At 42.0% G+C, this 25,865-nt stretch overlaps 1 protein-coding gene across 1 annotated transcript; it reads left to right on the top strand.

The window, feature by feature from the left end:
• The first annotated feature begins 249 nt into the window (after positions 1–249).
• Positions 250–24,228, top strand: LOC141002180 (follistatin-related protein 1-like). Its single transcript, XM_073473382.1, has 11 exons — positions 250–372; positions 507–563; positions 15,607–15,708; positions 15,833–15,962; positions 16,994–17,026; positions 17,935–18,065; positions 18,888–19,006; positions 19,365–19,477; positions 20,128–20,238; positions 20,347–20,441; positions 22,768–24,228. Exons 1-11 carry the CDS (start codon positions 370–372, stop codon positions 22,807–22,809), a joined length of 936 nt encoding a protein of 311 aa, XP_073329483.1. The 5' UTR covers positions 250–369; the 3' UTR covers positions 22,810–24,228.
• Positions 24,229–25,865: the final 1,637 nt, after the last annotated feature.

Genomic DNA, 25,865 nt, shown 5'->3' with positions numbered 1-25,865 from the left:
TGAACATAATCCACCCAGAGTTACGTTTCTTGTAAGAAATGCATGTGGATCAACCAATTAGCCCCATCCTAACTAATCTTTCACAGATTATGGTTGCACACGCAGGACGCACATACTTTCCTCGGGTCCTCCTCCTCCTCCTCCTCCTCCTGCTCCCCCTCCTCCAGACCTGCTCATTGGCTGCGGCGGTGACGGAGGAGGAGGAGAGACTGACTGACTGGCACGAATTCCTCAGCGCTCCTCAGATTTCTTGCGATCACGGACCTCCTGCTCGCCTCCGTCCCGACAAACACCCAGACCAGCAGCTCCCCTCCTCCCAGCGCACCGTCCAGCAGAGCCGCTCTTCTTTTCTTTCTCCTCCCTGCAAAAATGGTAACACTGAAATCCTAAAAGTAGCTTTTTGTCTCAAGTTTTCTCCATCACTAGCTGGTGATGGACGTGTTAAACTCTCCTCCTCTGTGTCTCTCTTCGCTAAACCTTTTACTTTTTCTTGTTTCCACGTCCAGATGTGTCGAAGTGTCGCCGCGCTGCTTCTGCTGGCCGTGGCTGTCTGCAACGCTCAGGTAAGTTTTTTAGCTCTGAAGCTGAAATCATTTTTCTTTGTGAGGTTTTTTTCTCATGTTTGAACCAGATTCTGCTTCGTGTGTCTGTGTGAGCTGTCCGCCTGGAGGAACAGTAACACAGCAGCTTTGTTCACAAGATGAGGAGGAAAACATCTGGACAGGGTCTGAGTCAGTCTGTTAGTGCTGTGCTGAAAACTAGACATTTATAGCTGCTGGTTTTCAGGACTGTATGAGCATGCAGCTTGTTATAGTATTTATTTTCTTAAGAAGAGCCAATTATGCCTTTTATTGTTGGCACTCTGCTTAATTACGAGCTTCATTGTTGAGACAATCAGGCTCCCAGTTTAACTAAATTGCCAGTGAGGCAGTTTCTTTCTCTAGGGACATTCATAATCCTCAAAATGATTGCACACATAATGCAGTTTGATGTGTTTTTTGTAGTCAAACACTTACAATTTTCATCCTGTTGGACCACACACACACAGAAATACTCCTCTTAGTCTTTATTCTGTGCAGTTGTGAGGACCAGAGTGGCACAAGAGTGACAGACAGCTGTGAAAAGAAAAGAAGGGAGGGCAAGTGTTTGTCTCACAAAGCCCTGCTCGCCTTGTGTGTGTGTGTGTGTGTGTGTGTGTGTGTGTGTGTGTGTGTGTGTGTGGTTGTTTGATGGCCCCTCATCATCAGTCCCGCAGGATGCTTCGGGTGCTACTGGCAGCTGCTCTAATGGCGTACAAACACCGTTGTTTGGGTGGTCAGTGAGGAGCGCATGTGTGTTTGTCTGTGTACTCAGGGGCTGTGAGAATGCTCACCTTATGGGTCTCGCACTGCGGCGCTAAGTAGTCCAACCTCTGAGTAAACACGGAGATAATGCGCTGTTAGATTAGCTGGCCTGATGGCACAGGGGGGACGACCACCTTCAGTCTTCTCTTCTCACTCGGGGTGAGGAAGTGAATTTCCCAAAATTTCAAACTACTCCTTTAAAGGGACAGTTCACCCCAAAATGAAAAATACATATTTTAACTCTCGCCTGTAGGGCTGTTCATCCATCTGGATTGTTTTGGCGTGAGTTGCAGCGTTTTGGAGATATCCGCCTTCCCTCTAATATAATGGAACTAGATGGCACTCAGAAAAATTGTTCAAAAACTCAACAGCAATGTCTCTTTCTCATTAATTGCGTCCTCCTTGGCTGAGCTGTAATGTTAGCTAGCCTCTCGTCCGTGAGTGGATGCACAGCTGTCTTCTGAGCAGTGATACAGTTCAGTAGAGAGAAAATAGTTCCTACATGAAACTGTTCACAACAAGGTGTGTAGATTATCTTGAGTAACCGGGTTATGATTTCTGGAAAGAGACAATGCTGCAAATGTATTTCCATCTAGTTCAATTACATTAGAGAGGAGGCAGACATCTCTACAGCATGACCAAAACAATCTGCCCTTTATTCTCAAACTATGGTACGTGCACCACTGGTGGTTTGTCAGCTTCCTCTGGTGCTACATGGATGAGTTCATTAAAAAAACATTTAGCAGAATTTCAAATGAATATACTAAAACTTTTAAAATGTAATTTAAAATAAGTTTTGTCTGTCTATAAAATATTTTTGTTCAAGCCTGCTACGTAGTCACATTCATGCATGTCACACGGGCATCGGTCATCCGTGATTAGCTACGAGCTAAACTCACAGCTAAGCTGTGATAGCGAGGTAATAAGCGGAGGTAACATGAGGGGTTCAAAAACACTGCAGACGTGGCTCCAAACAGGAACTATCAGGAAGAGAAGTGCAGAGCAGGACAGGAATATTTCAAGCAGCCGTCTTGAAACTGAAGTTGAAGACTAGAATAGAGCACGAGTGCAGCGTCCACAGCAGCTGCTAACGTTTGCAGCAAACAGCACAAAACAATGAGCTGAATAAAGTAGGGCTACTGTCATAATTGTGGTACTCTGAGAGCCTAATATCTTTGGAGTCGGTACAGCGTAAGGAAAAGTTTGAGACAAACTGATCTAGACAGATAAATACCACTACAGGTAGGAAGCAAAATATTTATTTTTCATTTTGGAGTGGACTGTCCCTTTAAAAAACAGAAACACACACACACACACACAAACACACACACACACACACACACCAGGTGGTGGTTGATGACCTTGCACTCTCACCGGACACAGCTGTTGAACACCTGGCTTTGTGTTGACTCCTCTGTTGACCTGCACAATAGTTGCAGGCTGAAGTAATGGCTGCAGCCTAATTAGAGGATAGATTTTTTCAGACACTACGGCAAATACAAAACACAAGATAAAACCATCTCTCTGCTGCCTGGTCTATCTTTATAGCTTCACGCAGATGGCCATTAGTGCCTCAACTGCCACAACATTACTCATGTAGGCCCCCTCCCCGCTGACCTTCCTCGTCTGTCCCTACCTTAGCCCTCTGGCTGGAAAATGTGCCATTGTGCGCGCCTTTATTAGATTCATGGCCGTGATCTGTGAGGTATGGCATGGTGGAGACAGAGCACACAGCAGAGTCTGTTGAGTATACCCACCGAGTTAATGGGGAGGCATTAGAAAGACATCTCTTCTCCAAAGGTAATTGCCCTGATAATATATGGCCAGCTGACTGGCCGTGGGAAGGGCCTGATCTGGCATTCCTGCGTGCCGTCTGAAGGAGGTCAACAAGTTGGAGCGAAGCTATCGCAGGAGAGGATCTGATCAGCCTCGAGGGTGTGTGTTTAGATTTTCAGGAAAAGAGCAGGAGATACAAATGAAACGCAGGATTCTTTGTGTGTGAATTGATGTGTTTATTTTCTGGCATGAGTTTAGGGTATTAAAGCCTGGACACTAAGTCCTGATTTATGACAAAGGACGGCGCCCGTGTGCCTCCTGAGGTGAGAAATTGCTGCGTTTGAAGACAAGCCTAGTGTGGTAGCAGGGTGGCCGGGGTCGGGACTCTGCTGGAAACGAGATAAGCATCTTGAGAATAAAATGTTGGAGCCTTAACTCAACCGCACAGGGGGCTTGGTATGCAAAGGAGGTCGAGATTCAGGCGTAGTGAAAGTCATAAGAGTTTGCGGCCTCAGGGGACATGTGCGCACACTCATGCATATAAACAGAGAGAGAGAGGGGTGTTTATATTTCTGTTTATATGGCATCCGGTGTTATTGTGTTATCCTGCAATATTCATGGCGACAGGGTGGAATGACACAGTGGTTAATTTGGTTATCTGCGCCAGCTCTGGATCTTGAAAAATGCAGACGTCAAGAGGAAGTTAGTCTAACAAGGCAACCAGAAGTCCAAGAGTTGAGAGGTTGAAGAAGAAGAAGAAGAGGAAGCTGGTCCCCCTGATGCCCTGGATCTGGAGCAGGCTCTGATTGAGCCTCTCAGGCACCCTGCCATGTTGCCATGTTGATGCCTGTTCTCTCTCATCCAAGGTGGGCTAAAAATATCTGCCCAGGTGTAGGGAACACGAGCATGAGGGGACGCTGTGTCCTCTGCCTGTATCAGCCTGCTCTAATTACTGTAGCCCGACATCCAGTCATGGACACTGCGCGGGGATTGTGGAAGGACGGCGAGATAGAGTGATGTAAAACAGAGAGGAGACGGAGCCACAGTCATGCAATTATAGCAGGGGGAGATTGTGGGTGAGGTAAGACTTGGCGGTGTAGTGAGGGGGTTGAGAGGAAGAAACAGGGGGTGTGTGTGCTGTGTTTCATGTCCCTGCAGTGTGTTCTCTTCACTCTTGGCTTGGCTTAAAAGGAGTCCTCATTTAGCTTACCAGCTGTATCTTATCATTACCGGCACCGTGCACTCAAAGGCGCTGCACACATGAATTAACACGAGCGCACAAAGACAAAGAGCAGCACGACTCAAAGGGCTTGTGAGCAAGAGATAATGAATATGTAAAATACTGACTTACTCATGCATGCTAAAAGTTAAAGGCACGTATAGGTGGCGAGGCGCAAATAAGTTCACTCGGGAAAAGACTCAGTGATGCCAACAGTTTCCCCTTTGTTTTATGCTTGCTAGCTCACAGTCAAAAGCACTGAATCAACATCATTAGCCCGACATGTTAAAAAGGAAGTTAATTGACAAAAAACAACCTAATACGACCCGTTTCATTTCCATCAGAGATCGTCCTGTGTAGGGGACGCACCTTCAGATCGGGCCTTGTGTCTGAAATACAGTTTGCTGTCAGATGAGTGATTAACTGGCTGCCATTGTTCTCTCCAGGTGCGATTGTTGAATTCTTTCACCATTAACCAGAAAGCCTTGACAACTGCTACAGCTTAAAAGTGGCTCATTTACACAGTTTTAACTCTAAAGTGGTTGACTGAACAAATTGAATGCACTTCAGATGTGTTAAAAGCCAAACTAAAGGCTGTCATCAAAAATTGTAATCTGTAGAGTAGGCTGACAGGAACTCCAGCTGTTAAATGAATGTAGTGGGGAAAGTACAAAGTAGCATGAAGTACAGTACATGTGTTATGTTAACAATAAACTGATTAAATGTAGGTTTTGGAGAACATTTTCTGTTATTCTCTGACATTTTATAGTAAATTAAAGGTCCAGTGTGTAGGATTCAGGAGGATCGATTGGCTGAAATGGAATATAATTAGAAATGCAAGGAATTTTTTCTTTCTTTCTTTCTTTCTTTCTTTCTTTCTTTCTTTCTAAACATGCTCAAAAAGTCATGAAACTTTACTCAAAATTCAAATGTAGTGGAAGTTTAAGTACTTTATTGGTTTTTTGCAATGGCCTTGGCCATATGGCCAAATGCGGGCCCCGGGACTACTTTCACTTACATGTATGAAATTCAGCACACATGTGAATCACACCCACAAAAAGTCTCTTGGTGCCATGGCCTAAACCCAAAGGGAAGTCGACCATTTTGAATTTAGCTCTCAGACTCCTCCTACAGCTTTAACACGATGGACTTCAAATTTTCATATTCATAATTATGTTGTCATTAGTGCATAATTGCCTGAAATTAAGAATCATTGTGTTTTTGTTACTTTACAAGTGAGCGCTTTAATACAATATAATGTTTTCAAGAAAATTAGCATGTATATGCAGGTTTTTTAAAAGTAGTCCAACCTGCTTAAAATAGGCGATCGACTCCTTTCCCATTGGCAGAAGTTTGCCTTACTGATTGGGTACTTAGATGAAGGCCAGTGACAGTCTTACAGCAGTAACTTTTTTTTTTTTTTTACTTCTTTCCTTCTCTCTTTCAAACTTTCAAATGAAGAGGTGCTTGAATGGAGACAGATACAAAAGTATTCAGGCGCGAACGTCTTTAACCTCATCAAGGGTGGGGCGAAAATTAGCATGTCCACCCCGGGTATCATGTTTCCATCACTGCTGATTGGAGCTGGAGCCGATAAAGACACGTGACTACAGCAGAGTCATTTGACACGGGAATGAATGAGGGAGTTGTACCCTTTCCCAACGAAGACAAAAGCCAGATGTTCCCTACAGAGGGAGTGGGTCCACTGCATCCTACATACTGGACCTTTAATTGAGGAATAAGCCACAGATTGATCAATAAAGAAAATAATCACATGTAGCAGCCCTACACTTTAATTTTAAAGAGACCAGGACCAGGTTCTTTGTGTATTCCCTGAATACATTTTTTAAATGTGTCACAGGTGAACAGCACTCCCTGTCATGTGCGGCACAGACTGATTTGCATCCACAACCTGTGTTTTGTGCACATGCCTTGGTTCGTTGACCAACAGAGATCAGACTCTTGTCGAAGAAAAACATCTTTCGACACAGGTCCTCTGGGAAGCATAAATCTGCTCACCACATTTATTTAACACGCTTTCATCCTCAAACTATTTTATTCATTCTGTTTCCTTCTTGACCTTTGAGAACAGTATATGTAACACAATTATCTGAGCTCAAAAATCCACTTACTGGCCTTTCTGAGCGTTCTCCTGCGTATCATCGTCTTCTTTTTAGCAAATGGAGCTGGATCAGGCAAGGTTATTTTGTTTTATATCATTGCCTCAGTGTGCATTGAAGTGGGTGAAAAAGTGTACAAGAGAAGATGAAAAGAAAAGCAGAACATCCTTGGCCCAAATACAAGGTAGAAGAAGAAAACAGACGATTGGACAGTTACGATCAACAGTTATGATCAATAGAAACAGAAAAGAATGAGTATTTTCATTATTGATGAATCTGCAGAATACTTTTTGATTAAGCAATTCATCTTTCTCTCTGTATATGTGGAAAGAAATTGTTAAAAAATGACCATTATCTCCCCGCCTGAGGTCGCATCTTCAAATAACTTGCAACAAATCTTCTCACTTGAAAATCTGAAATGAGAAAATGATTGAAATACAATCATCAAAATAGTTGAATTAATAGTTTATAGTTTTTGGCTCAAATTGAATCCACACTTATGATTTTTGTCAAAGTTGAACCTGAAATCGCAGCTTTTTTTATGAACTGCAGGGGAAAATAAGATAAGTTAGAGCTTATTAGACCTGGTCTGTGTCCCAGATTAAGTTGTGAGGATGTCTGTCTGACATGATAAAGGTTGAGGTTCGTCCTGCAATTTGTAAATGAGCCTTTTTCCTTCTACAAACGTGCTCCAGTCATTAGCCCCAATACTGGCCTCAAAGAGGGAGCAGAGAAGAGGGCAAGGAATCTACTCACTCCCCTGGCCGGAGCCTAGCATGGGCCCTCCCTCCCTTCCTCTTTTCCTTTCTCCCTCCCTCCCTCCCTCCATTTCCTGGCAGTGGAAAAAAATGCCCCAGAACAGAACAGGGGTGGGAGGGAAAGGGGAGAAAGGTGGCAAAGTGGACGGAGAGAAAAAGAGAGCAAAGGCTTAGAGGAAAATTATTGGATCAAGACTAAGAGAAAGACAGACATTTATGTTGTAATAGATGACAAAATCGGTGCTTTTTACAGAAAAAGATGACAAGAGAGACGTGTGGAGTAGAGGACAGGATGGATAAAAGTGGGATACCTATGTTTGGTGGTGGGGACAGGGGACACTTTTGTCTCGGCGTGTCAACTGGGTGCACAAGGGAGAGGAGGGTGGTGCTGTGTTTATAGGATTTTATGTTCTCCGGTGACGTTTTAACTGCTAGCAGATGTGGCTCTGCCCAGACCGTGACTTATTTCCTGCCTTTCTTTAGCCTCTCGCTCTCTTTCTCTCTAACTTTCTCTTGTGTTTTTCCTCTCCTCCTTCCTTTCATTCTGGCTCTTTCTGTCTATCCTTCTTGTTTTTGTTTCTTCCCTCTTCTTCTTGTTTCTTCCAGGGTGTTGTTGTTGCATTTCAGCTCTTGAACAACAGGGCCTTGTGGGTGTAAAATAAGAGGCTTCAGACCGGGGTGACATCATCCTGTCCGTTGGTGCATTCCTTTCACACTGAATAAGAAACAAGAGCAGAGCGAGGAATAACAGGCAGATCCGATTAAACTGGTCCATAGCGAGGGTCCCTTTTTGTTTCTGCAGGTTTTAATCTCAGACCTGGCCCCTCAGAGAGCGTTCGAGACCACCCGTAGAGCTCTTATCTTTATAACGCGCTCAAATTAGTCTTACTTTGGCCTCGTTATTCCAAGGACACATCCTGCCAGTTCCACTATCAACTCATTCTCATATCAACCCATGAACTAACCAGGCATCTCAGCTCACAGGAAGCATGTAATTTTAGTGATTTGATGTGTGTTTCTCAGTGGAGACTTTACTGTATGGCTAATCTCGAGAGGCGAGAAGAAATGAGACTGAACCTGATTTGATATGTATGAAGATACAGCTGAATAGATCCAGAGAGAAGAAAAGAATAGAGACACTTTAATTATTGAGGGCAAATGCTACAGCCTTCTGTGATGATTCAAAGCTGGAGCCGATGATGGTCTGTTATGTTTCGCCCCTTGTGAAATAAATTCCTTAAAGGAGGAAACTGGTTCATAGTTAGTGTTCAGTGTGCGGAGTAAGAGTGGTTCTTCTTTGGCTGTGCTCCACTTCTCCTCCGGTAAGGCCTGGTTCGAGGGAAAGAGACGCGAGAGGGAGGTCTTTGTGGACAGAAGGAGACGAGCTGTTCAATTTGAGTCCTCCCTGTCCTCTTCTGCTTCTGGCGGTGAGCCCACATTTCATGAAAGCTGACGAGCTTTGGACAATCCAGAGCTGGAGAGACAACACAGAGGGAGAGAGGGAAATGCTGGAGAGGGGGAGAGCAGGGGCACCTCTCTGACCTAAATACTGAGGAGATTTTGGCTCAAGACGAACTCTGTCGGACCCCAGCTGAGGCACAACATAGCTCAGGAATGTAACCCCCTGCCTCCTGATTCTGTCTCTTGTCTACATCCCTCACCTTCACCTCTTTTCCTTCTCTGTGATTTTACCTCGTTGTAATTAGAAACAAGCTTGGAAAAGCAGGGTTGCATTATGAGGTTGCGAGGGTGAAGTTGCCTTGCTGTGCGCACATTTGTCCGTCCATCTGTCAGTCTGAGATTCTCTGCAGAGAAGTACACGGTGTAGGGAATGGAGTAACAGTAGGTAAGAAACCAATATTGGTGTTCTGCTTTTAGTAACGTGACATTTCTAACACGTAACTCCTTAGAAATAACGGTTACTGTGTGTTTTTACATGTACAACATGCAAAAACTGCACACAACGCAAAAGAATTGTCCAAACATTTGGGAAACACGTTCATGAGCGTTTTCGCCGAGAGTTAGGAGAGGAAACTGGCCCCACAGTCTTTACGTCTGTCCTCTAAAATGTCTAACTGTTCCTTTAATGCCTTCATATGTACATCATGTCCCAGTAGTTGAAAAGACAACCATATGTAAGAAATGTTTATTCTTAAAATTGTATTTTTAGGTGTTGCTGATTATAAAAGATGGCTAAAAAGTCTCTAAATGGAGACAGATTGATGCCTTCAGGACACAGCTGGGAGCTTAAATGCCTTCCTCGACTTCACTGCCTCGTCTGTTCATGTCAGCGTCATTGTTAAAGCTCCCTAATGTGTTCTGAGATATAATTTCTTTGATGAATAACTATGATTCCTGGGGTGGGGGGTGTGTTGCCAAGTAAAACATCAGTTTTTAATTCTCGTACTCCATTACCCTTTTTGTTTTTCTCGATTCAATAGTCATCATTTTTCCAGTAAATTAAAACACGATTAGCTGCATCCATTCAGAGTGTTGTTTTTAATCAGATTTTTTTTGTTACAGTTTTTGCTGTGACAAACAAATCTGAGGGAAGATCGGGTCTGAGAATAAAACCAAGCCTTTTTTTTAATAAAGAAATGTATACTGGTGACCAAAAGGAGCAGAAACATCATTACTTGTACCCTTCAGAGATAATTTTTTTTTCATATTTCAAGTTGTCAAACAGAATAATATTTTTCTCATAAAAACATTCATCAGACTTACCTCGGGGCAAGGAGGGAAATGACACTGAGGTGGCCGTTTACGCGATAAATCTAGAGACATCCTATAAATCCAACATCAAATCCTTACATCCTTATTGAGCTCATCATGCTGATGTAACACGTGCGGAATAACATTTCACTGTTTTGAAATGCGGAACGATTCAACAGCACCATAAAGCACAACCTCTACAATGAGCATAGCACTGAATCTCTCAAGAAAAGCTCAATACCAAAAGGATTTAATGCCGGCTTGTCGTATTGGACTGCATTAAATGGAGCTCTGCGTGCCCAATGAACAGATAGTGCTGATTCAACTGATATCGTTGTTTAAATCATTAACGGAAAGGTTAAATTCAGCAATTAACACATACATTTTTTTCAAGTAACTTCCATTATGCTGTTTGTCACTGTCGGCATATCCAGGACAGGGTGTTTACAGTCCCTGAATCAATGTTTTCTATGCTAATGAGGGGGCAGGGTGCATTGTGGGAATAGGATTCACGGTGGCTGTAAAGTGACACGCACAGGAGAGAAGCATCGATTGGCCTCCTAGATCAATGGAGCATCACCGAGATACACACACACACATACACTGAAAACACGTATGCGCAAAACATGCAGCCGAAGGCGGATAGGATCCATTACTCATACTGCTGTGCGTATCGACAGATGCAGAAAGGCATGCACAGAGACGGTCTTAATGTGTCTTTCATGTGTTAGTGGGTGCAGATTTAGCTGTGTTGTTTTCGTACCGCCTGCGTCCTCACCGGCAGTGGAAATTGAAAGAGACTTTTTCACATGTGAAGCGAGAAATACATTGCCCTTTAACTCCTCTCTGCCTCAGCATGGAGCCATTCAACACGTAGCAGGGGAGAAATTGACTTCACAGCACAGCATCTCGTCTTGTATCTTCACCATCTACCTGTTTTTTAATAGTCAGACTCCCTGCACAGCTTCCTCCTCTCATCCTTCCTCCTCTGACTTCCATCAAGCTCTGCATAGCTGGTCTCGGCTCACTGGCATGTCTTTTGCAGCCCGTAAAAGGGCATGGCACCGGGAATAAGACAAAAGACAGAGAGAATTACAGCAGAGCAGAAATGAAAGTACACCAGACTTGAAGATGAAAATTACGCACTGAGGGCTTTAAGAAATATCAGTTAAATCTCTTAATCTCCTGAAAACCTTTATATGATTTAACCTCCTGACAAAAAGGAAAAAAATGGAAGACAAAGAGGGCTGGAGTCGAGGAAAAATGAACTGCGAATTGTGTATATACAGTCAGTTTTATGCTTGAGGCAGTACTGTATGACGGGGCTCTGTTTAGTCAGTTGTGATTCACCAGTCACTTATCAGCGCTCCGGCTCCAGTGATTGTTTTTAAACGGGAGAGAAGGAAAATGAGGCAGTGTTTGTCTGCTGCAATGAAAAATTGATATCATTTAAGTAGGACACCCACAGTGGGTGTGTTTGTTTTTGTTTGTGCCGAGTCCATTTGTACATTTAATGTCTGCGCTGATAGTGATTTGGTTAATGAGTGTATTTACATGCACTCAAGTGTGCCAGTCAGAATCCCGATTTTGTTTTGGGCATGTAAACATCATGGCATAAAACTGCTTTGAGGTGAGTTTTTTTTACTTATACAACTTCTTGCCAAGAGTAAGATGAGAGGCTCGATACCACTAATGACTGTATAGTATTAACGAAGTTAGCTTAGCTTAGCATTTAGACTAAAAGCGGGGGAAACAGCTGGTCTGGCTCTGTCAAAATCTAACAAAATCTACCTACCAACTCCTCTAAAACATTTTAGAAACAAATTAACACTTTTGACGAAGTTTGACATCACTGTGAGGTCACCAGGCGACCAGCAGAGACTCCAGGAAGTCACTGCTCCTGCCGTGAAATAGTGCGGCACATAACCTCTTGTTAAACTGCAAATTGGGATTTTTTTTCATGATTTTTGAAGCATAAATGAAATTAGCAGAAGTGAAAGCTAACATTACCACCAGCTGAGTTAGAACAGTTTGTAACAGAAGTCCACCTGTAAAGACGGACTAGTGAGTAGACGAGTCTCGTGTTCGGCGTGATGATGTTTAATGTCCCCGAACAGCCTCTGTAGTCTCATTTAGCCACTTGTTAGCAACTGCAATTTATGTTTTTACCTCACATGTGGGATAATTACTGACGTATTTTATGAGCAAAAAGCTTAATTATGTTAAGCTTGTCTTGACGGCAAACCTTATTTCAGGCATCTAAAGAAAAACCCATTCAAAAAGCCCATTGACTTTGAGACAAGGGAACCGGAGGTACAAAAGTGCTAACTGATTTCCAGGACTGAATCCTGCAGCACTCTAACAATGCCACAGGAGTTATAGCCCATGGTATGGCGGGTGAGGAGCCATCTTTATCACAATGGTGCAAATGGAGAAATTCATTGGCTATTTTATGTCTGTCTCTACATTAAGCTTTTCACAATTTAGATCGTGGTCTTGAGATCTTGATATAATTTTCGACGAGACCGCCAACCCCTACTTACTAGCCAACATATACGTCTACACCAGTAGCAAAGATTTAATAGCTAATATCTGCAAATATATCAGCTTTGCCAAATGATTGGTCTAGCTCTAGGAATGAGAGGAAAGAGTGCAAAGTTAGATAACCACAAACCTGGATAAAGCTGGATTTAAATGTATACATGAGCATTAAGAACCAGTTTTCTCTAGGTTCCATGCAAACATCATATCCTGAATTAAGATCAAAACCAGGTTAAAAATTAAAACTCAAAACCAGGACCTGAACGTAAATGTAAATGACCCATTGTGCATGTAATGGGACATGTCTGCTCACTCCATGAAGGCTACATGCAGACATTATTTATGACCACATCGAGGCAGCGTCACTACCCTGGTTTGTTGAAGGTTGTTTGGGTGACATTACAGTGGCTTCGTCCATTTTCCCTCTACGTCAATCATAAAATCTGAACAACAGGCTCTGCTGTGATCTCATTATGGGGCTTGGTTCCACTTGCCTCTCTTGATTGACACTTCTGTGATCTCGCCACAACAGGAGCCTGCACATGCTCTCACCATAGCAACAATCCACTTGAATCAGCTGGAGAAGAGAAAAAAAAAAAAAACAGCCCTGTGCCTCTGTGTTCATTAGCTAAATGTCAGGAATCCTCTGCTGGTTGTGCTCTGAGAGAAGAGGTGGACAGACAGAGCTCTATGTTTATACCAGTTTCATTTAAGCAGCCCATCCATTATTCATGTTCTCACTGAAGGTTTCTACAGGTTTCAACAGGCTCCTAGCCCAACTGTGTCTAACAAACTGAATTGTCCAACATGCTCAAAGCCACAGGGATCGCTTTGAAGATTTTCCATGACCTCAACTTTGGAGTGCAAGTGTGTGTGTGTGTGTGTTTTTAATCGTGCATAGAAATGAACCAAAACCCTACAATCCCTCTGCTCTCACCGCTTTGAGGTTAAAAGCTGCACCACTGCGATGCACGCATGTGACTGCCCACCCCCCACCCCCCCACCTCCCCGCATCCATCTTGTTATATTCTATCATTAGTGAGCTTATGAGAGTTCGGTCGCAAGAATCCTGCTTCGTTTTAACCTACATACCAGAACCTGTACTCACAAACACACGCGCAGGAGCTTGGGAGCCAGCTCACGTGCGCTCATTCGCAAGAAGGCCAACTTTCTGTCTCGGTCTTACAGGAAACAGCAGCTTATGGAGGAGGAGGGGAGTCTAGAGAGGCAGGGAGGAGAAAAGATTTCTCAGAGCATGGGAATGGGCCCAAAGGAAAACACAGCTCAGACTCCAGATGTGGAAACACCCTGTATACACACACACAGACACACAGATAGGGAAAGGAGGAGGTAATGAGGGTCATAAAGCAGCTCTCGGAGCTCCGCTTGGCATCCTGTGATTGGTTGGTTTGTAGCTCCAGTGCACTCATCTTTTTTTTCTTTCTTTTTTTTTTTTTTTTTTGGCAAGCCTCAAAACCGGCAATCTCCTTTAACAAACAAACAAAAGATAAAGAAACAAAGGCATGAAAGTGTCAACAAGAGAAAATGAGACTGACTGAATCTGCTAGAAAAGAAAGTTGAACTGACACAGAAACGATAGAAACATTTGATTTTAATGAAGGCGGATTTTTGAGCTTACAGTTTGGTTGGCATCCAGTAAAGTCCTATCCTGCTCGCCTGTGCGGCTCTGACTTCATCCTGTGTTCCCTTAGCACTCACACACACCGATAACGCTGTTGTAAACACCACAGCTGTTGTAATCTGGAGCACTGCCTTGTTTAATGGACGTTAGAGGCATTAGCTTCACCATTTACATTCCTTTCTAAGTGGAGTGTGGTCAGCTGTCACTTCTCCAGCTGAGTATGGCCATCGTTGGCATGGCAACCACTAGCAAACGTAAGTGGGTCTACAGAGACCTCGATCACAGTGTAGACACGAGAACATGAAATAGGTGTGTTGAAGAGCAGCGATTTGGAAGCATACTTGTCTGAATTTGTGATTTTAACGACAGAAATGTTGAAAAACTGCATCTTGATCCAGATCCGAAAGATAAACACACAGTGATCCTGCTGACTTAGAGGTTGGAGCAATAGTTTTAGGAGAATGTCAGAGTCACGCCCAAGAGTTTAAGGACTTTGCAGGAGGATGAAATGTGAAAAATGATGGGTCAGAATCGTGACCACAGAGTTGTTTATCATGTTGGTGAGGTAGCGCCACCTAGAGGGGCGTCATCAGACTTTGCAGGATGGCTCAGAGTTGATGTGAAATTGAAATCTGGTGCGTTCATGAAGCGGTTTAGGCCACACTTACAGCTGTATTCTGAGTTATCCAGACATGTTAAAGGTGCACTATGTAGTTTTGGGGAAGAAGAGAAAGATCTTGATTGGCTGATTTTTTTATGCCTAAACAAACTAAATAAACAAACTCTCTTTGTTTTCATGAATGAATAAAACAAAAAACTGACCTTGAAGGACAACACAATTTCATACTGTTTTACTTTGAAGCTAGAAAGGTGGCAGGGTCCACCAAATATAAACAAACAGTGTTCTGCGGATCTCATTTTCCTCTGAGAACAGCTTGTTTATTCAGTGATGGAAAAGATAAATATTTCTGAGTTTGTATTATAACCTCATTGATATTATAAATGTTACATTTCTGAATTTGAATTTCTTCTCCAAATGTTACATAGTGGTGGTGGAAAAGGTGATGACAGAAAAGTAATTTTGTATTTCACAGTTCAGGCGTTGGAAGAGAAAAACAACTTCAAATGGAAACACAAACTAGGCCAGTCATTAATCCTTTGCCCTTGGCCCAACTTTCAACTAAACTCCTTTGAAATCTGTGAAGATGTTTTTGTGATAAGTTGCTTTACCAACGAACAAAGGTGCAAAATCAGAGCGGCTTTGTTTGGATGTCATCCGGGGAGAGATTCTCATAGTGAAGAGGAAGCCGTCTCTCTGGGGCTCGTGAAAGACGATCGAGTGTGATTAAACGTGGTTTAATGTGAATGTAGAATCCCCGCCTTCGCAGCGCATTCGAATGGGCCTGTTAATAAGGGAACAGCGCCGCCATGTGTGTGAAACCTGTAGACTCTGAGAGTATACCGAAGTGCCAACAACGTGTCTCCTTTCTTTCAGGAGCAGCAGAGCAAGAGCAAAGTGTGTGCCAACGTGTTCTGTGGGGCCGGCAGAGAGTGTGCCGTGAACGAGAAGGGGGAGCCCAGCTGTCTGTGTATAGAGGTGAGTGTCGGCTCCGCAGGGACGAAAGAAGAAGTAGGAATGTAAATAAAAAACGACTTCTGTGTAGAAATTTACCCCCTAGCTTTCACCTCATAGTCATGTTTTTTTCTTCCTCTCTTTTCAGAGCTGTAAGCCCCACAAGAGGTCAGTGTGTGGCAGCAATGGTAAGACCTACAGGAACCACTGTGAGCTCCACAGGGATGCCTGTCTGACTGGCTTGAAGATCCAGGTGGCCCACGATGGACACTGCCAGGGTACGAGCAGCAGCAACACAGGATGTCACAATCTGACCACAAATTGAACTTTAACAACTTCTCGTTTCCCTCCCTGGAAATTTTTAACATGTTTACACTGTGATCCTAGCTAAGTTGAAGACTTGCGAAACTCTCTGTGGTTACTGTGTCTCTGAAAAACTTTGGCAGGATGAGGTTAAAAATAGCCTTCACCCTTGTTATGCTACTGCTGTCTGATTCTGATTGCTTACTGAAACTGTGTGATTCAGTGCAGCAGCAACACAGACACAATAGACCACAACACTTTATTGGTGAGCATATGTGGGTGTTGCTAAGGAGGGATGCAGCGATCCAAGTTTTTCTCTCCTGATACTGATTCCGATACCTTAACTCAGGGCGTCTGCCAATATTGAGCCCGATCCAAAACCAGTGCTCTCTTTTTCTTTTAAGAAAAGAAATGATATTAGTTAACTGTATAGAACTCAATGAAATCAACAAGACTTTCTACTGACCCTCAACCATTTTTCCTCAGACCACACTTTGTTAAGTATAAGATTGAGCATCTTAAAAACTCCCTAAATTTGGAGGTGTAACATAGGGGTTCAAAAAGCATCGTTTGGCTCACCTTGACAAACTGGTGTCACCTGGTTCAAGTGCTGATAATCCTCATATAGCTAATTGAGCTGATTAGCAGGTGATCTCTGAACAAGCCCATGGAGCTGATACGCGAGGTGACCGAGTTGATGGCCTTGACTTATCTATTAATGCATCTAATATTAGCATCTTATCTTGAGTGAACTTTCACTGCTCACACTCGGTGATGTCGCGCTCTTTGTGTCCCCGCTCAGCTGGACATTGATCAGAGCTGTGGCAGGAAAGGTAGACACAGAAAGTGGTTATATCACACCTTCTTCTTGACAGACCTTTGCCCAAGTGTTGAGTGACAGCCAGGTTCATTTCCATCAATCTCAATCAAGTCAGTGCTGTGCAATTGATTTTTCTTTTTTTTGGCCTCAAATGTTCCAATGCTTTCTCTCTTCTTTAATCTTTAGAGAAGAAATCAGAGCAGGCTGCTGCCAGCCCAGGTGAGTTTGTGTGCATGTGTGTGTGTGTGCAGGCTTTGATGTTTTTCATTTAAACTGTATTTATGAATTTATGTTTTGAGGACTTAAAGTGTTCATAATTTTACTGCCATAAGAAAAAACTCCATTGATGTTAATTATATAATAATAAAGGTGTTATTGATAACATTCAGCCACTAAATGTGGCTTTCCATCTCCCCTCTACCATTGCGTTCACATCACAACACCGCTGTTGTTGTAATCATCTGTCCCCTCAAGTGGTTGCCACTTTGTGGAACTAGCTAATGCTGCTAATGCTTGTTAACAATGCTAGCTAGCTAAGGTTTGGCCAGTACAGTACGCTGGGCGCGTTCTGTAGAACTCAGCCATTTTTACGTCTTTTTTACACAAACTGGCAACTATGACTAAAACTAAGACTCTTGATGCTGACTAAACACACATACTACATGATACCAACGGCGTCATACAATTGGCTCACAAAGCCTGTTAGAAGCTGGAACCAACCATCAGAATTCTTACAGAGATAAACAAAACAATCATTTTGGACCTGACAAGCATTTTAAAATTATTGGTGATGAATCAAGATAATTTTTGTAAGGAAAAAGATTTTTTTAAACGATTTTTCCACATAAAAATGTTACCAATATGACTTTAAATCGTTTAAATTCAGAGCAATTTTTTGAATTAGTCCATGGTTCACAGATGGGTTAAGCTAGGTCTGGGATTGAGATCTATTATGTCTGTGCAGTTAACTGTATTTTATGGTCGAATGGAAAGGACATAATGAACATGGTAATACTGACGTATGCATTCACAAAAGGACAGGTATCAGTTGTGAAATAGCTTGCAAGATAGAGAGATAGATTATTAATTAATGCTGTTGACCCTTGGAAATGTTCCCGCCCCTGCAGTGGTGTGCTACGCTGCTGACCGCAACGAGCTGAGGAGTCGCGTGATCCAGTGGCTGCAGACTGAGGTCGTCCCAGACGGCTGGTTTGTCAAGGGATCCAACTTCTCAGACATCCTGCTCAAGTACTTCAAGGTGGGCTTCTTTCCATAGAAGACAGAAATGGACCTGGTTCTCTATTAATGCACGCTATCGCTCCCACACCATTCTCTGTACAGAATACTCTGGTTTATTTATCCGTGTGGGCCTCCTCTAACCACCCTGATCCTTAAAGCCGCCTCAGACTGTGCCTAATTATTCATGTGACAGATCTTTCAAGCGTGTCAGCTGATGGTCATAATTCAGTTTAATGAGGATCTCCGGACCCCTGCCTTGAACGGCATTAAAGCAGAAGACTTGTTTAAACAGCAGTATTTATTTCTCTGGCCTTGCCCAGCACATACTTTATTTATCCTCTCATGAATGTTTTCAGTTCAACTGTCTTCCACAAACACACCACACGGTCATTTAATGGCTCTTTAGTCATCTGACAAGTCCACCACCATTACCGCCAAACTATTTCAAAAGCCCTTGAAAGAGACAGCATTACAGAGCGTGTAAGTTGACAAGCAGCTCTGATTAATTCAGTGTGAGCATTCGTATTAACACGAGTGCCTAAACTTGCGTGAATAGATTTTTCATGCTCTTACACCCATTTCTCCTCCAACCCCATTTCAAAAATATTACAACATGAGTACACGCTGTAAGTAGAGCAGGTACTCGATGTGCTCGTGTCAAATTGAAATCACTTATTGACATAGTGTTCTTTCATGGCAAACAGTGCTCTCTTGGTAATATTTGTGGTTGTGGCTGCAAATTCACTGTCAGCCCAGACCAACCAGTTTAAAAAAACACCAATGATTTCTTTCAGAGTAATTCTGTATTTTCACAAATTGATTGTTGTCCCTGTTCCTGCAGTCGTATGACAACGGTGATGCTCAGCTGGACTCCTCAGAGCTGCTCAAATTCATCCAGCAGAATGAGTCGGTTGTGGAGCTGCAGTCCTACGTAGACCAGGAGAGCAACAAGCTGCTCAGGTCAGTGTTTTTGTGGTTTTGTATGCTTATAAGTATTTGAGTTCTTTTTAATTCTTTCACCCTCCAAATTTGTAGTCTTCTATTTGCTTCTGTGGCAATGCTTGCACATGCAGATCCATATCTGTGTGCCACTGTGCTATTTTAAGGTGCACGGAAAAGTCATCGAACCTTATCTAGCCAGTGCAAACTTTTCTGAAGGCTTCCAGTGGGAGCCCGCACTGGCATAAACAACTGTGCTCTATGGAATTAGACCCTCTAAACTAATTATCATTTCGTCTGTGTGCTTGTTTTCTCTGTTGTCACTGCATACAGCAGCTAATATTTATTCTGTGTTTGCATGTATGTTTGTGCTTCCCAGGAGCCTGTGTGTCGATGCCCTCATCGAGCTCTCTGATGAGAACGCCGACTGGAAGCTGAGCTTTGATGAGTTCCTCAACTGCCTGAAGCCTGGCTTCAATCCACCAGAGAAGAGTGAGCTTAAAGGAATAGTTTGTATATGTAATGTGACACTGATAGTATACGGATGCATTGAAATGAGCTTAGTCAGACAGTCCTGACACACAGCCAACTGTGGAAATGAGCTTCAGATTGCTGCTGTTTTTTTTTGTGGGGGTCACTTCAGTCTGCTCAGTCATCTGGCGTTGATATATAACTGGGATAAAGTTCACAGGAAGCAGAGAGAAAAATAACATTCACTCTGGAGCAGTGAACCCTGCCTTTACTAGACTCAAGGATACACACACACACACACACACACACACACACACACACACACACAATCTGGAATTTACACAAATACACAAAGCATGCCCAGTGTATGTCACGCATCTTGAAAGTTTTTAAAAATGTCTCAAATTTATTTATTTATTTTAACGTCCAACACACATGCTTCACAAGTTCTGCACAGCGTGGGTGTTGGCAAATTTTGCTGACTTTTCATTAGTGAGCTGAAACTAGCCAAAGGCATGTGACTTTAAAATTAAGATACTGGATGAATTATGTGGCATTTTGAAATGCTGACATGAATTGATTACAGTGCAATGCTGCTTCTATTATCGTTCTGCTGCAGTATATTATCTGCGCTCTTGGCTGAAAAAGTTTGTCGTGCGTCTTTTCTGCAGAATGTGCCTTGGAGGATGAGACATATGAGGATGGAGCAGAGACCCAGGTCGAGTGTAACCGCTGTGTGTGTGCATGTGGCAACTGGGTGTGCACTGCTATGACTTGCACTGGTAAGTTAACGTCGCGGAGATGATCTATATGCTATTTATTCTTTTAATCATCTTAATTAACTCACAAATGCCTTGTGAACATTTTTGGCTATTATTTTACCTGTCCAGATAAAACAGCAGCTGTGGATGAGTCAACAGACGCCGGGGCAGAGATGACTGAGGAGGAGTGGAACCTCCGTGTGGCTGAGCTCAACAAGCACCAGGTCTGTCTTTGCAATCGGAGAAACCCCTGTAAACAACAGAAAAATGTAATGAAATGACTCATATCAAGACGTGGACAAAGTGTTTGTCAAAGCGCCATTGTTGCCCTATCCTCATAGGCTTCCACTTGGTTATAAGGGCCATGAACTTTCACTGACATGAGCCGTAACCCAAGTGCTTGCTCTGAGATTCCTGTACGATATAACCTTGATTACTCACAATGTGTTTCTGGACTAAGAGCATTTGGAATCAAACTGCTCAGCCAGCACAAAACAATTCACAGAGGAATTGGTAGGTGTAAATTTTTATGTGACTGTGTACCAACCCAACACAGCTCAGCGAGCCGGCGTATCAGCGGTTTTATGACGCCTGGCTTGAAAAGTGGAACAGTAAATCAAAAGCTGTGAAATAAAGAAATGTTTTCTAAATTAGATCGATAAAACTATGAAATGGGCACGGGTATAAAACAGAGGGCAGATGGCAGAGAAAAAAAAGAGCTAAATGATCTCCAACATTTTACTTTTTATTAGAAGCTGTTGATGGGTAGGGATGCCGTCATGATTTACTGTGGAAGATAGTTATAAAAAGTTATATAGTTACTGTAGTTATTCCTAAGAGTGAATATCAACCAGCTGACTATACACTGCTGGAATGAAGAAAGCCAGCATTATCCAGCTGTGTTAAAGGGGAACACCAATTTTACACAAAATCTGTTTACAGGTCTCCTGCATATGTGAAAAAAAATAGTTTTATAAAGTCTGTTGTGGCTCCAAAGGGAGCTTTGCAAAGCTGGATAAATTGATAAAGTAATGTCAATTGAGTCAGCATCAGTTGGGGCTAAAGAAAAAAAAATCGGAAGTCTGTATTCCCTATTTCCAATTTCAATGTGCCCAAGTGTATCTGCTCGGGAAAACATGGATGCTGCAAATGATTGTTTGAATGAATGAATGGCAAGTCTGTGAACTTTACAATCAACACAGCAGATGATATAACAGATTAGGGCACTTAAAAAGTGACAGGAGGAGTAGGCTTGCGCAACATGCTCACAGGACTTGTTTCCAGCACAAATTAACTAAATGGAAATGAAAACGGCAGCTCCAAAGTTGTTACAGCAGGTTTCACGAACGTGATCAAAAGATAAAAGGTTATTGTTCACTATGTGCGCCGGCAACTGCTGTGATGTCGTATTAATGTCGGTCAAGTCAGGCTTCGTGGATCTTTCCCAGTTGGATCGCTGTTCCATTGCACTTTTCCATGTTGTAGGTCTCTCCCCCCCCCCGTACAGTAGATTGCATCAGACTGAGCTGATGGCTGTTGAGTTGCATTGTGTGTAATGCAGGCACCAGATTTTGACAAGGAGGAAGAATGTGTGGAGAAAAAAAAAAAAAAAAAAAAAAAGACATTATCTCTGGTCTGCTGCATCGATTTTGATTTTTGTCCAGTTTATTATAGGACTTCAATGCTACACTGGTGACGTACCTACTTACTTAACATTGATGGAAACACTTGGCGACAAAAATGTCTAAAAAAGGGATTTGGTGTTACTGTCAGCTCACTGAGGACATAATGGAATGCTGCTTATGTGTGTGTGAGAGCGCGAGGCTCACAAGGTAGAACGAGAGCTCTGGCTTGAGGCCATGGCTGAGTCAGCAAGGTCATATACTCCAGAAGGGCAGCTTATAATGCCACTGTAAACAAATGTGGCTCTGTGGGTACAAGTTTGGTGTAACCAGCTGTACACTCATTTCAGTCACGACGACCTTACTTCAAAATACAGTGTTGTTTTGACAGTGATATGCGTACTTCCAAAAATGTTAAAGGTACAATATGTAACATCTCCACTTCAAATTGTCTAAAAATGACTAGACCTTCATTTGGTCGCCTGACAATGGCATCATATCCCCTTTATTCCCTCTAGTTGCTACAAATTCCACAGAAACACCAGATGACACAGCAGAGTGAGCAAGATAGTCAGCGAGCATGACTAAACGTAATGTGAATAAACGTTAAAGCATTACCTTGTCCGCGAAACATTTTGAGTCACGTCAGATAGATTTCTATCAGCAATGGTCGTTGTATAACAATGAAAACAACAGTTCCCATGATCCCACACTGCTTCACAATATCATCATCATCACTACGTCTTTGTTCAGTACATTGGTGTCGAGCTCTTGATTGTGACGCCGATAGAAATTACATACTGTGCGTTTAAGAGAGAAAAATAAGCGTATAGATGCTTATTCAAATATGTACCCACATCATTAATTACTCATTGTGTTAAATGATACACTAAATGTCATTTTTCTGTTTTTCTTTGTGTAAATACAGGAAACCGTTGAGAAGATGAAGAGCAGCACAAAGGAGGCCTAAATAAGGACGCAGTGACGGAGAGGATGCACGTCATCACCCTTCCTCCATACTTGATTTACCTTGCGGCCATGTGTTGTTGTTGTTGAACTGACTTTTTCATGTTTCTCTGCTATGTTAATTATTATACTTTTTTTTTTTTTTTTTTACATTGTTTAAGTGTTTGTGTTGATGTTTGTTAGATTCAGGGGAAATCAAGGAGTATCATAGGATTCCCTCATGTTCAGTACTGTCATATTTGATTGTATTATTGCGCCTCTACACTAGTCCTGGGGCTATTTTTACTACAATCCTTATATTTTTACAGTTACTATGAGAAAAAAACTGTCAAGTTGTCACTGTTTTGGAATATGGAAGTCATTGTTTGAGAAGGGGTGAGGTTAGGAGCTCAGTGAATCCAGCTGTTGAGATGAGGGAGGCGTGGGAGTACAGACAAAGCTGACCACTTGACACCAGGTGCTGCATGTTTCTCAACATCGTCATAGGTTTTTATGGTCAGGATGTTGGTTAGAGAAGCTGGGATAAGAGCATAAAGCTACAGTGATTTTGTTGCCATGTAGAACTGCCACAGTAGGCCACTACTTGACCGATGCACTTCTCTTTATTTTTCTCTCGCTTTCTTCGGCTTTCGTTTATCACAAGCCTGAAATTTGTTTATATCTTACCGCTGAAGTAATCATTGTGCTGCAAAAACGTTTGCTTCTATGTACAGTATGTTATTGGCTTGAGTTGGAATTTAATCTTGTTCCCGTGTTATGCTCAGGCAAGTCTCTCTGGTGCTTTTCATTTCTCCGTCTTACATTTCCGAGATGAAGACATAGCGGTCCATCTTCTCTCACCCAGGCGAGACCTGATCTGAACATAGCATGGTGAATACTGAAACCAAAGTCTTGATGTTTGAATGATGTGCAAAATCCTCCAGGTAAAACATTACTCTGGACCCAGCAACAACACTATACCTGTGCTTTCAAAATCACTCTAACAGAAGGACTAGCCTCACTGTCAGCTAAAGTAGCGTAGACGCATCAATAACTGGGTGCATTTAAACTGAGTGTGCGTGTGGATGCGTGATTTTGTGTGTGTGTGTGCTATGAAAGTGTGATGCTGAGAGTAGTTTTGTTTGTTAAATGTGTCTATTTGTTAAAATCCTGTATCTAAATTGGGAGGTTTGACAATATAAAATCAGTGCCTTAGACCTGCAATAACTAAAGGTCTCTACCTTTGCCTGCTATTATGCCACACGGCATGGGACGAATGAGTGTGCTTCGCTGAAGTTTAGCAGTGAAATAGTGCTTTGTGACTCTATCCCTGATACATGTCTGTGTGAAAGTTGCATTACTAGTTCAAGCAAAATCTTTATACTCCACTAAAAGTGCAGAGACTGTAAGGTATGTATGCCAATAAAGCCCATACACCACAACACAGCTTTGTCACTTTGTATGTGTGTGTGTGCTTGTATCTGCCAAATTTCAATTTCAAATATTGTGAGTAAAGGAAAGGTTAAGTTTCCATTGGAGAGTAATATAAGTAACTGTTTGATGATCCAACAAATACAAAGCATGGGGGACCCGTTACTTCACTGTTAAACTCTCTCATGTGGCTGCCAGTCTTAAAATAATGTTGCAATATTTTTAGGCTATATAACAATACACAATATACATCTTGATACACTTTATAAAAGCTAGGACTGGGTGACAAAATCAATCTGAGATTGGCCTTTGTATGGCAATATTGACACTATAAATATGACAAAATGATAATAACACAATGAGATTTTTGATAAATAATTACCAGTAACGTGGATATAATGACTAAGAGGATACAGCCAAAGTATTAGAACAAGTAGAATAGTCTGGTTAGTTCAGAAAATTGCATCAATTCACTGTAATGCAGCCTTTAAATCCAGGAAAAGACATCACTTATGCCATCCATATCACGATATGATACCCAAAATCTAAAACAATATATATACATAATATATATATATATATATATATATATATATATATATATATATATATATATATATATATATATATATATATATACTATACTATATATACTTTTGTCGTTCATGGTCAATGTATATTGTATTTTTCAGGTAAAAAAGTCCCTTTTTCTTTAGTGTCCTCTGTAATGACTGGGCAACCTTCCCCTTTTATTCCTGTGAACTTTATTGGACACACCTACATGGCCAGTCAATGAATTAAAGGATTACACTTTTTTTCACTGGATAATATTATAATAAATGGCTGTAACTTGCTTAGGAAAGGTCAGATGTAGACAAAACTTCATATGGAAGTCTAAAACATCCAAGCAAGACTTTTTAAATTTAAAAAAATGAACTTCCTGAGGTTCTGTCTGAGTCCAGAATAATAAAAACACAACATTTTTGACACCCATTTTTTCTACAAAGAACGTGTTACATGGGGACTTGTGGTGTGTATGTTGTACGATGTTTGGCACTTGTGTATGTTGACTTATAGAATAGAAATAAATACAGGAGAGTCAGGCGCCACCAAAATTGCTCCAGGTCTTTGACAATTAATACTGAGATAGCTGATTTTTATTGTGAAGCACTTTGAAATGTTGTTTGAAAAAATGTAAAATATGGATACCTTTACATACTTGATCTATGAAAAATACTTTGTTGGGATAATGTCAGGGCCAATTCATCATATCTTATGAGTAAACGCCATATTTTGATTCTAAAACCTTAGTCTACACAATAACTAGTAACTACAGCAGTCAGAACCAGTTCCTAAAAATGTCCATATACAGTACCTAAATATATCTGACTCCCCACTTCTAGATTTTTCATTCACCTCGTGAAGTAACATGAACAGAATAGAGCTGTGACAGTCATATGAATAGATCTGACTACAGTGGGAGGAACCCAATTATCCTGTACCTTCTTCTCATTCTATACACGTCCAAGTCAGCAGAGTATTGCATAATGTAACAGAAGAGGGGTATTGCATAATGACAGACTGAACTGGGCATGTTGCATGATGGATCGGCGGACACCATTCATCCGTTGTTGCAAATCTAAGACTAAA

Source organism: Pagrus major, chromosome 9 (assembly GCF_040436345.1).
Source record: "Pagrus major chromosome 9, Pma_NU_1.0".
Lineage (NCBI taxonomy): Eukaryota > Metazoa > Chordata > Actinopteri > Spariformes > Sparidae > Pagrus > Pagrus major.
The sequence above is the reverse complement of the archived record's forward strand: the minus strand, read 5'-3'. Positions and strand labels throughout refer to the sequence as shown.

Bases quoted from the DNA above. Each gene is read 5' to 3' on its own strand.
- LOC141002180 (XM_073473382.1), top strand. The intron at 15,963-16,993 runs GTACGAGCAGCA...TTTAATCTTTAG, and splicing joins CCACGATGGACACTGCCAGG to AGAAGAAATCAGAGCAGGCT. The intron at 19,478-20,127 runs GTGAGCTTAAAG...TCTTTTCTGCAG, and splicing joins CTTCAATCCACCAGAGAAGA to AATGTGCCTTGGAGGATGAG.